Here is an 18,101-nt window from a genome sequence, read left to right on the forward strand (position 1 = left end):
CATGCATGAAGCCCTGGGTTCGATTCCTCAGCACCACATAAGCAAAAAGAAAAAAAGCCGGAAGTGATGCTGTGGTTAAAGTGGTAGAGCGCTAGCCTTGAGCTGAAGAGCTGAGGAACAGCGCCCAGGCCCAGAGTTCAGGCCCCATGACCGGACCCAAAAATATAAAAGCTAGATAACTGAAATAATGGAGAAAAGTTGACTATAAGGAAATTTCCTGATTTCATTAGGAATGCACATGGCGGTGTGGAAACAAATGCCTGCTGAGAGGGAGGTGGTCAGGACCTGGTGCTAGGGAGTCATTCACTGGCAAGAGTTGATGCCCGGTGAAGGGAACATGGGCGTTGAGTCTCTTGCTCCCCACCACCACCATGCACACACTGTGGGGGATGATTAAAGATTTACGTAATAAAGAAAAGAAGGGCACGTGGTGAAATGTGCTAACACATTTACTCCGGGGCTGGGGAAGCCCAGTGCTCTGTATATAGAAGAATTATGGCTAATCAGAACATCCACTAACCCAGCTCAGGGGCCTGTGGCCTCCTGGGACCCACTTCTGGGCTGGCTGGCTGAGACTGGGTCCTGAGCATGGAGCAGGGTAACCGATGTCCTCTATTGTCACGGCCTGTCCACTGCAGCCCAGGAAAGGCAGGGGTAGAGCCTAGCCCTCCATCTGGTGACAGCGATCTGTCACTTCTGCTGCCTGGAAGGGGACATGCCAGGACACATGCTCTTCAGAGCAGAGGTGGGGCATCTCCGTGACTCATCCCTTCCCTGTTCTTTCCTTCAGAGGAGGTGGCTTTTAGGAAGAAGAGGCTGTGCATTAAATTTATCCCCCGGGATTCCACAGAAGCGGCCATTTGTGACATCCGAATCATGGGCCGGACCAAGCAAGCACCTCCTCAGTACACATTTATCGGGTGAGTCAACAGTGCGGTTCCATCTGTTGTGTCCTCCGGAGAGCGTTCGGGTCGCTTAGAGGATGAGGCTCACCAGGTTCTCAACTGCCCCATCAGCCTCACCACGCTGGGCCCTGACACCTCACCCCCCCCCACAGCTGTGGAGCATCCATTTTGTATACTGAGTACACACGGAACGTGGGAGGGAAAGGGTGAAGCAAAGGCCCTGCTCTCCCACAGCTGCTGCTCTCAAAGGAAGAGGTGCACAGTGAACGAGAAGATAAATGACAGGGCTCGCACGGTGAGGGAAATGTGCCCTAGTGGTGACTTGCGGCTACTCCAATTAGGAGTCAGGAAGGTGACTTTGAGCAAAGGTGACCTTGGTGTCAGGAGAAGCCAGCGGTGAAGGCGAGCAGGCAGAGCAGGAGTTAGTGTGGAAGCAGGGTGGGGTGCAGCATGCTCTAGGAACAAAGAGTCCCACACGCCTAGCGTGGGCAGGAAGGGACCGGGTATTGGACTGGGGGCCTCCGGGGACGTGGCTGCTGTCTGTTTTATTCCCAACACAATGCAAAGCCATTGGAAGTTTCCAAGTCAGGAAGAATCACAAATATCACGTGATTTGGTGCTCACTCATGGGAAGTCTGTGGTTAAGTGCTGTCTTCTGATAGGCAGACAGTCCCTGGGCCTAGCCGGTGACATGCAGTTCACTGGCAGCCTCAGTGCAGGGCCTGGGCCTGGCCCTGAAGCCGCTTCATAGTTCCAGGTACAAAGCAATCCCAGCATTCCCTCTGGTCATAAGTGACAGGAAGCCCCACCCAGACTGGCCTAAGCAGAGGGAAAAGTTTGAACAAATGAGTTCAGGAGCCAGTGGGCTCCAGGTAGCCGGAAGTAGTTCAGAGGACTCCAAGACCCCCCCCCCCTTGCCTAGTCCCCTGGGAGGACTCCACCTCACACCTGCTCCCCCTGGTAGGCATGGTGGCTGTGTCAACTTAGCATCTATCCCCTGGGAGGCAGAGAGTAAGTCTATAGCCAAGTTCTAAATCCCGTCTCGTTGGTCAAATAGGGTCAAGTGCAGAGAGCTGATCAGTGTTCTCTGGAAAGTGTCATTCTCTGACGGAGCAGGCTGAGCTGGAGGCAGAGTCAGCTCTATTCGAACTGAAGGACAGATAAGAAGACATATGAAGAGAGATAAACATGAAGGGAGATCAAAGTCAGAAAGGCCAGAGCTGAGATGAGCGGAAGCCGGGTGTCCAAAAGCAGATGCACGCTGTGCTGTCAGCTGACATCGGGTCTCCCAGATGATTCAGCCCAGGGGATGGTTTTCAGCCCATAGCCATGGCTTCCTTCCCTAGCACAGCTCTCAGCTCTGTAAGCACCGTACAGCTCACCATAGGTTCCCAGCAGTACGTTCTGTAACTCGGCTTCCCAGGTCAGCTGCTGGGCCTGAGTTTGCCATTGTTTGGCTCTTGTCCCCTTTAAACTCAGGGCCATCTTTTACTTCCCAAGCTAGTGCTTTTCCTCTTGGCACTGGGCCGCAGACAGGGCCTAACTGTACGAATGAAGTGTGTCACAGAAATGGAATTAACTTCATCTTGGTGCACTGTTTTGTTTTTTTTTAAACTCCTCAGCTCTGGATCCAACTGCTCTGAACCAACTTAAGATGCACTTGGGCTGGACATGTGTGTAGCTCAAGATGGAGCATGTGCTCGGCATGGGCAGGATCTGGGGTCTTCCCTCCTCTTCCCCCCTTCCCCTGGCCCCGCACCTCTGTGATCATTAACTTCCTCCACACTTTGGAGCCAGGCATTGGTGGCTCACACCTGCACTCCTAGCTACTCAGGAGATTAAAATCTGAGGATTGCAGTTCAAAGCCAGCCAGGCAGGAAAGTCCATGAGATTCCTATCTTCAGTTAACTATCAGAAAACTGGAAGTGGAGCTGTAGCTTAAAGTGGAAGAGCACTAGCCTTGAGCACAAAGATGCTCAGGGACATTGCCCAGGCCCTGACTTTAAGCCTAACAACTGATCAAAATAAAACAAAACAAACAAAACTAAACAAAACAAAAAAAACTACTGCTTTGGTCAGGTGCTGGTGACTCATGCCTGTAATCTTAGCTACTCAGGAAGCTGAGATCTGAGGATCGTGGTTCAAAGCCAGCCCATGCAGAAGAAAGTCTGTGGGACCCTTGTCTCTAATTAACCACTGAAAAGCTGAAAGTAGAGCTATGGCTCAAGTGGTAGAGCACTAGCCCTGGGCAAAAAAAGCTAAAAGACCACACTCTGGTCCTGACTCAAGCCCAATTCCAATGTACACTCTCACACACACATACACACATACCTGTTTTGTGCAACATGCTATAGACTAATTATTTGCAAACAGGTTACAGGAGGGGAAAAACATTCAGAATAACCACACTTTCCTAGAAACAGTGTTTTACATACAAATAGCAGAAACCAGCCATTCAGTAATGAACTTGAAAGTCTAAATGCAGTTACTATGTGTATTTTAATTACAAACTATACCTTTGTAAAATGGTGCAATTTTAACCAATTTAAACAATTCCAAAGAATAGATTTTACCTGTATTTGTCTTGATAAGCAAAGCTAGACTCTTTTTTTCCCTTATATAATTTTGAAAAGGTAGTTTCATTTTACCATATTCATTCTTTTTTAAAAAGTCAGTGATAATTCGTTAGCTTTTAGTGGTTAGTTGGAGATGAGTCTCATGGACTATTCTGTCCCAGCTAGCTTTGAACCGTGATTGTTAGATCTTTAGCCTCCTGAGTAAGTAAGATCACAGGCGTGAGCCATCAGGGCCTGGCAAAGTCACTTATTCTTAAAAACGAGTCCACTGCACACATTACCGCATAAGGACGTGAGGTTGCCCTGAGGGAGGCAAACCTCCCGTTGGAAGGGACTGCTGGAAGCCTGAGCCAGGACAGAGTGCTGTGCCAGTGTGTAGGGAGGACTTCCTCAAATAGGACGGTGTTAAGGTTTAGAACAATTGCTAGAGAGCTCTGAGAAGCTTATTAAGAGTAGCCAGAGAATAATAGTTCGCAGAGTTTTTTGAAGAGATGCTACTCTTCTGCTTCTGATCCCAAAGATGCCGTTTGGAGGGGGGGGGGACAGGGAGAGGAGGGAGTAGAGAAGTTGAATGTGGCCCAAGTCATTCTGGTTCAGTTCCTAAGAGCATGCTAGTGTCATTAGGACAGCCATGCCGGGCACTGCCAGGCTCAGGGTGCGTGGAGAAGTCAGTCCTGCAGTTGGCACAGTCACCTCCCCCCTCTACCCCTCCCCCCCCATACACACACTAGGCCCTGGTTGGGATGCCTTGAGCACCAATGGGAGGAGACATGTCTCATCTTCCGTGGGCCAGAATGGAATCTCTGGGCTTTGAAGCTGTGGGTCATGAAGGAGCTGGTTTGCCACAGCCCATGAAACTGCCTCCTTTTCTCCTGAAGGGAACTGAACAGCATGGGGATCTGGTACCGAATGGGCAGAGTGCCAAGAAACCACGACTCGTCCCAGCCCACCACGCCTTCACAGTCATCGGCCGCCTCCACCCCAGCCCCCAACCTGCCCAGGTAAGCCTCACGGAGGCATCGCGTGTGCTCACTCAGGTGGTCTGGGGGGCTCACAGCACGTTAGAGTACATCCACTTAGTAGCACCGTAGAACTGAAAATGTACACAAGTTTCAGCGTGTGCCTTTAGAGATGATTAAAACTCCTGGTTCAAAATCTGTGTGCTTTGTGGATGTAAAGCCTGCTCTATATCCTCTTTTATGCACGTGTTACAGCAGCAGAATCTGAAAGCTAAAATTGCTATTCAAAAAGCTCGCTGATATGCAGACACATGTGCAGGAGCCACATGGTCAGAGCCTCCCGGCCTCCAGAAAGTGCGCTTTCCTCTCGGCCTTGGCCATTTGAAACACCCAGAGGGACCGGACAGTAATGGTATTCATGTTATAACTGCATCTTTTCCACTGCGATACAAACCAAGAAAAGGGAATTAGAGGTGGGGGGCGGGAATGAGAAGTTTTAAGGAGATGGTGTTCTTTTTAGCAAGTGATCTCACAGAGAGACCAAGGTGACCAAACTGGTCACTCTGGTACTGATGGGGTTGGGCCAGAGGGAGGGTGTAATGGTCTCGATCCTCATTGCAGCCTATGAAATAAAACAGTGCATTGCACAGAGGGCATCTGCCCTCTGTGTGCTGTTCCTCCATGCCCTCACTGGCAGAGCACTGCTGTCTGAGCCACAAAACCAAGGCTTCCCTGCTTCAGGACCCCTGCCTTGAAAGACAGCTGGGTCTTTGTCCTGAATTTTGCATGCTGGGGTGTTGTTCAAACATAACTAGCAGCTGGGCACCGGAGGCTCACGCCAGTAATCCTAGCTACTCAGGAGGCTGAGATCTGAGAATCACAGTTCAAAGCCAGCCCAGGCAAGGAAAGTCTGTGAGACTCTTATCTCCAATAAACCACTAGAAAACCGGAAGTGGCACTGTGGCTCAAGCAGTAGAGGGCTCACCTTGAGCTGAAGAGCTGAGGGATAGCGCCCGAGCCCAGAGTTCAAGCCCCACGACCGACCAAAAAACAAAAAAACAAAAACGTAACTAGCTCTGCCAGGTCCCTGTTATCCCAGCTACTCAGAAAGCCGAGATTTGAGTATCTTGGTTTGATGTCAGCCTACAGAGGAAAGTCTGGGAGAATCTTACCTCCAATTGACCACTAAAAAACTGGACGAGGAAGTGTGGCTCAAGTGGTAGAGCACTAGCCTTGAGCAAAATAGCTAAGAGACAGTACCCAGGCCCTAAGTTCAAGTCCCAGCACTGGCATAAAACAACAACAACAAAAATGTATCTAACCCTAGTCACCTGACCCTTTGGAGGTAGTTTTCAGTTTCTCTGGTTACAGCACAAGGGAGGAGCCAGAGAGTTCCGTGAGCTGTGAGGTGAGCAGTCTGCGGGCTCAGGAACACGAGGCTGGCACAGTGCTCCTGTGGCACTTGTTACTTCCTTTCCCGCTGACCAATAGCCCTGGCACAGCTCTGTCCTGTGCTCAGGATCATCCTGGGCCTGTCGTTTGTGCCAGGATCAGCTTAAGTGTGGGCTCACCCCAAAAGCTTAGAGCTTGCAGGTATCTGGCCACTGTGCAGCCTCTGTCGAGGTACATAGAGAGGGTGTCTCTAGTGCAGGTATTCAGTGCCTGCTGGGTGAAGGAGCCCCTGGCCTCCCAGAGAAGCAGGGAAGAGCTCTCCTAGAAGCTTTCTGCTCAAAGGGAAGAGCAGGGTCACCTCCCTCTGAAATGGGTGGCCCCAAAACACCCGGCCACTGGGAGCTGGGCAGAACTGATGTGTAGCACAGCTGAACAAAGTGTTTATAAGGCTTATATATTTTATAACCTCTGTTGTACAGTTTATGGTTTACAATGGCTGCAAGGAAATTGGATCAGTTTTGTTTTACTTGCCAGATAAAACAAATGTCAAAATAGTCAATATAAAATGTATTCTAATTTGCCTGAGTTAAGTTAGCCAGTGTGCAGTGAGATCATTGAATGCATGTTAATTCTCCCAGGTGAGAAAAAAAAATCATCTGTCCCGTGCCCTCCTGTGTGTACTCCTGTGCAAGCTCCTAACTCACCAGGCTCTTGTTTGTTTGTTTTTGTTTTGCTTTTGTCTTTTATATGTGATTTTTGGTATTGTTTTCTTATTTAATCTATTTGATTTTTTTTAATGAAATGCTACTTACTTACTTGGGTAAAAGAAATAGTCGTTATTTTATTTCTCAAGGCATCTGGTTTCTCTAAATTCCCAGAAGAGGCAGACACCCCTCTGTCTGGATGTGGGCCGCCTGCCTGCAGCACCAACGCCCAGCTCTTCTGTGAGCTGTGAAGGCGTCCCTGTTAAGCTCTTGCATTCCCTCCTGTCTTCTGTCTGAGCTTCGAGCTCCAAACCTGAAGCCAAATTAGCAGCCTCTTCTTCCCTGCCTGATCCTGTGCATTTGCCCTGAGTGCTGCGTACCAGGTGTGTCTTACATCCCCTGTCTTTAGAGGGCAGGTCCAGTGTCTCCTCTCCCAGGGAGCCTTCTCTGGGCTCCTGGGCTGAGCCCTCCTCCTGGAACCCTGTGCCAGGCTCCGGGGTCCCCACTGGGAACTTTGTGGGCGGGGCCTGCTCTTCCCTCATTCTCGCCACACCCTCCGGCCCAGGCCCAGACCCAGACCCAGACTCAGTTTCACATGGGTTTCACAAGCAAGGAGGACTTCTTGCTGTCACCCTCCAGACTCCCAAGTCCCTGAGCAAATAATGGAACAATAAAGAGCAGATTCTATCTCTGGTGAACAAATCCTGTATCTGGTGAGCAGAACCTTTCTCCTTTTTCTTTTGTAAATGTATACTTTTTACATAGGTGGCATCATTGCCTGTAAGAGCAAGTGTGTGATTTGCTGTGTTTTCTCATGGAGAATTAAACTGCAGGCATTCAGAACACTTTTCAAGTGTGGTCTTTGTGTGGACACGGGATGAAGTTGCTATCACCAAGGCTACCAGCAGAGTGGTGATGCAGCGCCCTCTACTGACCAACCAGGAGGTGGCAGGCACCGGGTCAGGAGCCGTCTGGCAGGTCTTTGACAGATCTTGGTTCTAGAAAGGAGAGGGGAAGAAGGAATTGGTAGCATGCATGCTGCCTTCATTAAGCCTGGAATTTGTCTTGAAACACACTAAAAACATGTGTGATCTGCCTGTTTTTATCTTTATTCAGATTTCAGACTTGCCGGCTATCTCCCCTAACTTCGTAGCAGACAAAAGGGTATTCAGTGGACTTTTTCCCAGGTGACAGTGCTGCCTTTGCTTTCTAGAGGCCTGTGTACTCCTCAAAGCTAGGGGCTTACTGCCTGGCCTTACCACTAGGGCAGAAAATACTTTCAGTGAGGCCAGAAATGGACTCCTTCTTTCCTGCCTGCAGGTGTTGAGGCACGGTGACACCCTTGGCTATGTCCTTGAACTCAGGTCAAAGGCTGGGCAAGATGCCTCAGCAGAGCCCCTCTTCCTCACACATCTGTCTTGAGTTTCTAGGTGAAGAAGGACCAGTCCAGGACCTAGAGCCTCTGCCTTCCTTCTGGGCAGTGAGCATCCATATTACTAGCTTCATGCACACAGGCCAGCAGGGAGGAGCTGGCCTTGTGCTATCTCCTCCACTCTCCCAACCCTCTTCTGGGCTGGTGAGCACGGTGCATCCTCACTGATGGAGGGGGTTCCTTGGGCCTCTGCAGGGGTACCCAGAAAGGAAAAGGCTTCTTGACTTCAGTCTGGGCAGCCCCCACCCCACTCACACACAGGGTCTCACAGTTGGTTCTGCCAGGATGGGCGAGGGGCAGTTGCTGCCAGGACAAAGATTTGGGGAAGCTCCAGGAGACTGGGGCCCGCAGCTGGTAGAGCCCCTGCAAATGGATACATGAATGAGAGGAGGCCAAGGCAGGCTGCTGCTTGCCTACCCCCCCCACCTCCCCCACTTCCCCCACCCCCGCTTGCTGAGCAGTAGAATCAGCAGCTTGATAAAGACATCAGAGGCATGCTTATCAAACTTGAAGATGACACGGAGTCATTAGGGAGCGCTGATGTGCTGAATGACAGAATCGATACTCCACATCTCCTCTGGTGCACCCTGCGGGAACCAGAGACGGAAGTCCCGAGACTCCAATAGTCCACAGCACAGGTGACAAGTCCGGGAGATCCAGCCTGGTGGAGGGCAGGCGTGCGTGTGTGCGTGCGTGTGTGCGTGCGTGTGTGTGTGTGTGTGTGTGTGTGTGTGTGTGTGTGTGTGTGTGTAGTGACAGGCCAGTCTGGAGCTTGGGTTGTGTGAAATACAGCCTGCACTGCACATCCAGGAACATGGCCCTGTCACACTCCCCGCTGTCAGGTGTGGAAGGGTCATGCCCACGGCCACACAGTGTCCCATAGAAGTTCCCTGACTTCAGAGCTCACTCTTGACCTGAGTGCAGGCAGGCAGTTCATGTCTGATGTTTACGTTTCCCCCCAGTTGTTTAAGGAGAAAGCATGTGCATTTCAGCTGGGGGAGGTTAGGAGAGGCTGCAAGCCAGATCAGGCACACTGAGATTACAAGGAGGTAGACTTGGGCTCCATGTTTTACTACCCCACCCCCCAAAAAAATCAGATGAACTTCACAGAGTTTTCTTAGGTAGCTCTTTGGCACTGACTGAGCAAGTTCTCAGTCGCAAATTCTGCTGTGGTTTGGGTATGAAGTGGCTCCCCCAAAAGGCTCATGTATTGAAGGTTTGGTCCCCAGTGCACTGTTCAGAGGATTGGGGCTGGGCTGGTTGCCTCAAGAGAGCTCTGACTAATCAAGGGATTGATCCATTGATGGATTCATGACTGGATGGCCTATTGGGAGGTGATGGAAACAAAGATGGGGTCTGGTTAGGTTTCTTGGAGAGTAACCCCATCCCCTCCATCTCTTCCTGTTTCCTGGCCATCATGAGGTGAGTGGCTTGTTCTGCCGCCTGCCTCCTACCTGATGTTCTGTCACAATTTACACACACACACACACACACACACACACACACACACAGAAGCAATGGAAAAGCCAGGTAGATCAGCCTCCCAACTGAAGCCACACAAGGTTGGCGGCATTCCCTCCTACAGCCCGCCAGGGCTGTTCCAGGGTGCCCGTAGCCCATTGCGTCTTGGGGTGTTCCACTGATCTCCCGATGATTTGTCAGCTTCCAGCAAGTTGTCAGTCACCAGCTCTGAAGTATGTTTCTTAGTGACAGACATAATTGTACTTAACTTTTTGCGTGGATGTTATCAATCTGTGACAGATACTCTGGGAAATGGGGCATTTTGACTGCAGAAGATCTGTCACAGGCACTTAGTTTTCCTCTCAGGGACACCAGGATTCAGTCACAACTTTTGCATGTCGATGTCAGCCTTTGAGAACATAGATCCTGGCTGACCTCGGAAATCGTTTCCTCGCTGCGGTCCCAGGGCTGTCATCTGAAAGGTTAACGGCCCTTCCTACAGGAGAGGGGAAATCACATTATGATCTGGAATTCAGGCTAGGCCCTGCAAGCCCATCTCCATCACATCCCTTGTCAAAACTCACCATGAGCCGAGGCAGAAAAGGGTTGCAAGGCTCTATCTTGCAAATAACAAGCGAAAGGGTGGGATGGAGGCGTGGCTTAAGCAGTAGAGCACCAGCCTAGCAAGCTTGAGGCTGGTGAGCTCAAACTTGAACACCTGGGGGGTGGAAATGGGGGACAGGGGTATATGCAGGCCAGGTTCTGTCCCCACACTATATCCCTGCCTAACCCGGAGGCCGACTTTGTGACCTGATGTACTGGCATCATTGGCATCCTCAGTGCCACCTGCCACTTTCAGTTGCAAGATGACATGTCAGCTGACCTGTGGAGAGACCCACACCCTGAGTGTGGCACTGGCCTTGGCGCTCCTCATCCTCCATGGCTGAGCACCAGGCCCTCGGGCCCTGCTCGCTGCAGAGGAGGAGGGCGTGGAGCTTGCTGTTCGTAGGAGGGGCTCAGGACACCTCTGCAGGTCACTTCCGGTTCCCTTTCCTCCATGCAAAAGCTGTGTGCATGCTGTTTTATGTAAAGGCTGATGCACATTTTCACCACTTTCTTTGATTTTGTCTGCTTTGTAGGGGAAGACAAATGCAGGGCTTTTAACCCAGCACGGTTAATGCACCCCATGAGTGGTGCCTTCTACCATATGCTGTGTAGGGAGGGTCCTTCACCCCACCCCAGAGAGCAAGGCCTGAGCTCCCCAGGCTGGGGTAGGGGTGAGGCTGCTTGCACTCAGTGACCATCGGCCATTGCTGTCTAAGCCAGAAAGCCTGGCCCACCGGGTCCCGGCATTTCCCAGTCCCCCTGTGCTGCCCTCAGACCCAGCCTTACCAATGGGGCGGGCTACGTTCCATGACCAGGATTCTATTCCTCCTTTAACTTCTCAGAAAAGGCTGTGGGCAGAAGCAGTAAGATAGTAATAACTGTATCGCCTGCTCATCCAAACAAGTGTGTTCACCCTGCTTGTCTCCTATGCTACAGGAAGTGTTCTGGGAGAAGCGTGACCCCCAAGATATGGGGACCTTGAAATTCAGGTGTCTGATACCCGGGGAGTATAGACTGGATAAAGTGAGCTGGTGTAGATGCAGGGTGCCTGGTAATTTCTCTTTCCTGTGTTCTTCAGTCTGTCCATCCTTCCATCCATCCAGCGGTCAACTAGATAGCAGAGACCTGTGTTGAGTAGAGGGGTATCAGGCAGTGTTAAAAAAATTACACTCATTACACTAATCCAGCCCTTTTTGTTTGTTTGTTTAGCAATATTGGGGCTTGCATTTGAACCGTGTCCTTTGTGCTTTTAGTTTATTTTTCCTATAGGGTCTCTCTTTTGTCAAGGGATAGCTTTGGACATGATCTTCCTACCATCACCACCACCCCGTAGCTAGAATTCCAGCATGATCCACCACACCCAGCTCAAGTTCTCCCCGGGCTGGCTTGGGATCCCAATCCTCCCATCTCTGCCTTCTGTTCAGCTGTAATGACAGATGTCTGCCTGATTTTGAGTGGAGAAAACTGAGAAGACGCTGAGATGGAATTCTTTGCCGGGGGGGGGGGGTCCCACAGTGAGTGTCAGAGCTAGGGTCTGAACCTAGCAGGCCGGCCTCCTGCAGCCTGCAGGCATCCATGGGCCTGGCCGCCCCTAGGAGCTGCCCCTAGTTGGGGGACAGCCTCCTAGGTACCCGGCCGTCTTCACAGGAAGCGTCTTCACACTCCTGACCAGCAGCCTGGGGTCTGAATTTGCCACACGGGTCTTGTTCCGGGAGGTCCCCAGGGCCAGACACAGCTTAAGTATTTGGAATCACATTCTGACACATGTGAATACTGATAGGGCTGTGCTTCAAGCTGAAGATACTGCCCAGAAGTGGCAGCCATACAGAGGGTCCCAACACCAGTGAGTGGTTTCAAGGCCACCCCCGGTGAATGGTTCCATAGCAATGTGATTTATTGTGGGGGTTGTGAAGTGAAGGCATTTGAGTTACCCCCAAAATGCTGGGGAGCCGAGCCACAGCTATCTCCTAAGTGCTCCACAACTTAGCGTTGGTGTCAGGGTAATTTTGAAGGAGAAATTTCATTAGGATGCCGTTTGGTATTGTTCGATATGAATGATGAGTTTAGGCTGAGCAATACACTTTTTGATATTAATTTTTAATATGGCTTCTTGGGAAGTCAGGGCTTCTATTTAATGAAGAATTGACTATAAGTCAATACAGCTTCTACCTTGGAGCCAGCCTTGGCTTTCCATGTCTCACAGTGAGTTTGACAAGGTACTTGCCGCTTGTAAATGTGCTCGTTCTCTCTGTGATTTTTGTGGCTTTGTGAGTGTTTTATTTTCTTTGGGTGGTTGTGCTGGTTAGGTGTGCTTTTGGTGGTGGTGGTGGGGGGGTGATGTTGTCTGGGAAGCAGGGTTGTAAATGTGGATTCATTCTCTCCCGGGTCTGCCTGCCAGTGTGTACCCGCTCTGGGCAGTCGGCTTCGGCAGCAGGGTTTTGGAGAAAGACCTTTTTTCAGGATTATGAAAATAGTTCTCTGTGTGTCAGAACAGATTTATCAGTTCACTTGAGGGCCGGTTTTGTGAACCCGACCATTTAGTGGAGGATATTTTACCTTTTATCAGAGTGGGAGCTGACAGTCTATTTGCAGGTAGCTCTATAGAATATTTCACCTGGGTCTCTCAGTGTAAATCTAACCACCAAATAAAGTAAAAATGAACATTACACCAGCGCTGCTCTCTGAGAGTTTACTGCGCCCCCACCCCCACCCCTGTGCTGTTCTATTTCAAGGCAAGGTTTCAATTATTAATTTGGATATTTAATAAAATTCTATGCTGGCAGTAACTTTCCAAAGGCCTTTTGAGTTTATTTAGGTTGGGTTTTTGCCCACGGGCTGGGTAGAATTCAACTTGAATACCCTTCTTGAGCAGCAGATGTTGTGTTTCCAGTTGAATAATAATATTAATAATTATTATTACTTGAATAAATACAGTGATCATCATTATCATGATTATTTTGGCTACTGTTTTCTGAGCATCTCGTGGGCATGCATTGTATAAATAGTTAAATACATATACAGTTTTGATCTTTACAGCAGGGCTGAGAGGCAAATTATTTTTTTTACCTCTTTAGGTTTTTTAAAATTATCTTTAAGTAGTTGCACAAAAGGATTTCAATTCACCATGTCAGTTTATAGGTAGAATGTGTCTTGATCAATGTCACCCCCTTCCATTGTTCTCCCCTTCTCTTCCAACCCCACTCGAGTTACCAGGCTCCATGTTCATATGGGAACATCGAGTATTACAACTCTATTCAATGTACTTATGTAAATTTTTTTTACCTCATGTTATGAAATGAGACTGATCTTGGAGAGTTTCTTATTTAGCCAAGGGCAGAAAATTAGGTTGGAAAGAACCAGGAATGAAGCCCAGGGCCCAGTATGTCCTGCACGGAGCCTCATTTGAGGCTCCCTTGTTTCTCAGACCCTTGCCTCAAGTTTCCTGCATAAGGTGTCTGTGACAGGGCACAAAACCCAATACAGCTGTCTAGCTTACAGCCTCTGGCCCACCTTCTCCTTAGCCAGGCCTTTAGTCTGCTTAATTGTTTCTTCAGCTTGTAAGGAGGGAGGCAGACTGGATAGTAGAGGGACATGGCCTGGGGTTCTTTGTCAAGGGCAGGCTGCTCACAGCCCAAGCCCAGCTCACACACGCAGCCGCTGTGAATCTGACTTTGGCAACACCCCCCTGTCCCTCCCCTTCCCCCTGCCCCGTTCCCCCCATTCCCCCCCTTCCCCGCCTTCCTGAAATTTGGAAAGGTGGATGTTTTAGTCAGCTGGAAGAAGATGAAAAACTAGCCATGCCCATATGTTCCTGGTTTTTAGAAGGAGAGTCGGTGAGGTTTAGAAACTCTGAAGTATTTCAGTTGGTAAGATTAGACTAGATCGTGTGGAATGGAGGTGTGATGTCAGACCCTCGTTTCTTTTATGAGGGAGGGAGGGAAGGAAGGAAAGAGGGAGGGAGGGAGGTGCCTCGGTATTACTGGGTCCAAGTGGAATGGAGCTTAAATGTGGTGAATAAATACCACAATTTGGACTGTTGCTGCAGCTATGAAAGTTAGGTTCCTTTGTTGTTGTTGTTGTTTTCTTTTTTGAAAATAATCAGTGACTTGAAAAATAGCAGATGGGTACAAAGGATTGTAACTTAAGCCCAGAAAAATGCTGAACTTTAAAGGAGGAGACTTCGGCCTTTTTCTAAGGCAGCATTTTCTTTGCCCTATTTAAATCTTCCTCAACAGAGATCTGACATCCCTTCTGCAGTAGACATTTGAATAGTATAAAATTAAGACATTTCCTCTTAGATTAGGAACAGTGAATGGCATGGTAGTTGCTTTTCTTGGTCCTGAGGTATTTCCAGAAGCCTGGTATCAGAGCTGCCCTCCAGCCTTTCCCCAAGCTGGGGACCAGGACTTGGCTCTCAGTGCATGTAGCATTTCATACTGTTCACTAAAGGTGGGCTGAGCACCAGGATTCATGATCTGCCGGGAACAGAGAGGCCCCCCTGGCCCTCACTCCATGCCGAGCTAGCGGGAGCCTGTGTGTGTGCACACTGCCATTTCCTGTCACGTTCACGGAACGTGTTCAGTCTTCATACCTCTCCGATTCTAAATTTCACAAGCCATTTGTCACTTTTGAAGAGAGCATCATTAATAACCATTATTTAGAACTGTCGAGGCTTTCTCTCTGGGTGTGAGTTGCCTGAGTTACGCATCCAAAAAATTGCCCTTGTTGGTGGCACACGGTGCCTCTGCCTTGACAGATCAGCCTGGCCCACCCCCTGCCGCCCGCCAGCCACTCACCCCACCTCTGCCTTTCATCACCACCAGGGTGGCGACAGAGACCGGCCAGAGCCTGTCCTCCTGGGATTCATTACTTAGTATTGCCAAAGCCCGTGCTGTAAATTGATATTTTTTTTTAACTGCTTGGGGTGGCGGGGAGAATTCTACTTAACGATTTCATTTTATTGAACTTAAATAAAAAATAAAAAGGGAAAAAGAAATAATTTTTTTCCCCTGACCAAGCAGATTTGTGATGGCCATGGGTGTGGACCCAGTGAGTGTGTGTACATGTGGCTGAAGTGGCATCTGGTGTCACCCAACAGCAGGCCTGGAGGTCCGCACACCTTCCCATGCCGTTCAGAAAAAGAATTGCCATCCGCCTTGTTACTCTTAACATTAAAATTCCACCAAAGTACTAATAATTACTGTTAATATCTTCCCGTGGAAACTTACAGTAAAGGAGCAGTAGTAGAAACAGTATTTAAGGGAGCGCTGCCGGCGTGATAAGAATGCAAATAAGTGTGATTAGCCTAATGATTTTGCCGTCGCCATGGATGTGAGGCAGAGTGTTGTGAATATGTCATTCGGCACCCGTGAATTTGGAAAGTGTGTCAAAACACAACTTCAATTAGTTTTCTCTAATTATGGCTCTGGAGAGTTTGTAACTACATCACTCCTCATTAAAAGAGATTTTCTCGTACAGATTAATATAATATACAAAGGAAAGTTTCAGAGTTCCTGACGCCATTTGCTCCCATCACCAGCTACCCTGGAGCGGGCCTGACAGATCCAGGGTCTCCCCCCTCCACCCCTGCTGTGGCCGGGCTGAGGCAGGGGGTCTGCCAGGCATGGGGCAGAGGGGGAGAAGAGGCCGCACTGCTCTGCATGAGGGCTCTGCCTTGGTCCTGTATCCTACTTGCAGTTCAAAGTGGCCAGTGGCACCACTAATTAGGACAGTTGCTAATCCGACATGATCCGGGTGTCTGTCCTTCGTTCTCAGTGGAGCCGGAAGCAGCAAGGATTTGAGAACTACATGGCTGGCACAGTGTATCAAGTCAGCCTTTGCCTGGCCCAAGGGCTTTGGAAGGAAAGGCAATACTCTTGGTCAGACAGAGTCACCAGGGAGTCTATGAAACAGCAGCAGTAGCCTGGTCCCCAAATCGTGAAGCAAGTTTCCATTTGCTGTCCATACAACGTTCTTAAGGAAATGGAGCCTCTTCTCTAAACTGGCTTGTGGTTGTGAATAAATGTGTGGTCAGGCCTTTGCTGTTTTGGAGGAAGCGCAAGCTTATGTCTTCTCATCACGTTAGTGTCCACAGTGCCCACTCTTGCTGGGTCTGGGCAGCTGCCCTTGTCACTTGTCCACAGGGTATGCCATCTCTTTAAGCCTTTCAGTCCCTCACCTCCCCCATTCCCCTGAGCAGCTGGCCGCCGTGATGCTGTCACTGGCTACTTCGAGGAGCCCCATGGGGGTATTTTGAATCCAAGGGTGAGGAGCTGGCATCAGATTTTAGTGCTTTGGAAATGTTCATTGGCCTTTGACTAGTGTGTTGGTCATGATTTTCTGTGTGTGTGTGTGTGTGTGTGTGTGTGTGTGTGTGTGTGTGTGTGTGTGTGTGTGTGTGTGTGTGTGTGATGAGTAACTTGGCCTGGGCAAGCACTCCTGTGGGCCTGTTTCCTCTTCTGTGAGATGGGGTAGGGATTCTGCCTCTACAAGATAGCGGGGAGAATGGATGGAGATAGAGGTGCCACAGCTGGAGCCCCATGGGCTCCATGCGTGTTGGCCTTCATGTAGGGATCCTCGCAGAACTGAGTCTGAGCAGGAGCTGGTCACTCTGTGCAGCCTTCCTTTGGCCGCCACTGGGTTCTCTTCCTGGTGCAACTGGGCTGCAGCTGCAGGACTGGAAGTGGAGGCTCTGAGCAAACAGGATGCAGCTGGAAAGGGTTAAGGTAGTAATTGTGTAAGTCTTCCAGGCTTTCTCCCAGTTCTGCGATAATTTGATGAAGAACTTCACCCTAATTAAATATTCAAATTAGGAATAAGTGTCAATATGGCTTCCCATTGCCTGGGATGATGATTAATTGTATTCAAAACTCCAGTGGCCCGCTGTAATCTAAGCCAAACCGTTGTTCTCGATTATTTCTGTACTACACTTGCCATGTTTTTGTTTTAAGATTTAAACTAGTAATTGATTTGCCATATGCTGTCGGGCTGTACACACTTTAAAGCTCTGTGTTGAGGAACTTGGGGAGTTTGGAATTGTGATTTCCTTAGTCTTCCTGTGACAGCTTCCCCCCCTTTCATTCTTTCTTGTCCAGTGCAGAGTGATTTGGCTGGGGAGGGGTTGTTGCCCATGAGGGAAACTCATTACACAGTCAGGTTGGTCGGTTGAGGTTTTATCGATCACTGCGAGGGGGTTGCTTGAGTGGGAAGGGAGCAGGCCTGCCCCTGCATGCACTCAGCCCTGCAGCCGTGTTGGTAAAGCAACCGAGATGAGCCAAGTTGTAGCCCCACTCAGGAGCTGGGTACCTTTGGATCATTTCTTTCCCCTCCCTGAACCACATTTCCTCCATCTGTAGAATCGGAGACACATGGAAAGTGGAACAGAACCTTGGTGCCTACCTGTGTCAGAAAGCTACTCCTGATTCCAAGGCAGACCCAGCTCCCATTTCTCTCCTCTTGGACCCTCTGCTGTCCCCATTGGCTGTGGGATGACTCTTGGGTCACTCTCTTGACACATTTTATTATTTGGGCCTATTCTCTCCCCTGCCACCCTCTCTTCTTCTCATGGTCCATGCTCAACAGATGTTAGTTTGTTGCTTTTTTTGTTTTTGTTTTTTGTTGGTCATGGGGCTTGAACTCTGAGCCTGAGTACTGTCCCTCAGCTCTTCAGCTCAAAGCTAGTGCTCTACCACTTGAGCCACAGCGCCACTTCCAGTTTTTCTAGTAGTTTATTGGAGATAAGAATCTCATGGACTTTCCTGCCTGGGCTGGCTTTGAACCATGATCTTCAGCTCTCAGCCTCCTGAGTAGCTAGGATTACAGGCGTGAGCCACCGATGCCCGGCTTCGCTGTTGCAATTGTTGTTATTGTTGTTTTTCTTCCTGCCATTATTTTTAAATTGAGCCACACAATCTCATCGTCTTTGAGTGTACACCTTCCATTCGTTAGAGCTTTGCAGTCTGTGATAGGGGATTTTTGTGTGAGTTTCAGTTTGCTTGGGGAAAGTAGATTCATATTTATTTATTTTTAATGATCTCAGTGCCAAAGATAGTGTTTAGCATCGACTC

At 49.4% G+C, this 18,101-nt stretch overlaps 1 protein-coding gene across 1 annotated transcript in view; it reads left to right on the forward strand.

The window, feature by feature from the left end:
• The window catches only part of Mvb12b (multivesicular body subunit 12B), a 153,560-nt gene that overhangs the window by 44,271 nt on the left and 91,188 nt on the right, over window positions 1-18,101 (forward strand). Inside the window, exons 4-5 of the mRNA XM_013021529.1 lie at window positions 791-920; window positions 4,360-4,482. Of these exons, the coding sequence (XP_012876983.1) occupies window positions 791-920; window positions 4,360-4,482 (253 nt within the window). The remainder of the gene's footprint in view (window positions 1-790; window positions 921-4,359; window positions 4,483-18,101) is intronic.

Source organism: Dipodomys ordii, unplaced genomic scaffold (assembly GCF_000151885.1).
Source record: "Dipodomys ordii isolate 6190 unplaced genomic scaffold, Dord_2.0 Scaffold55, whole genome shotgun sequence".
Lineage (NCBI taxonomy): Eukaryota > Metazoa > Chordata > Mammalia > Rodentia > Heteromyidae > Dipodomys > Dipodomys ordii.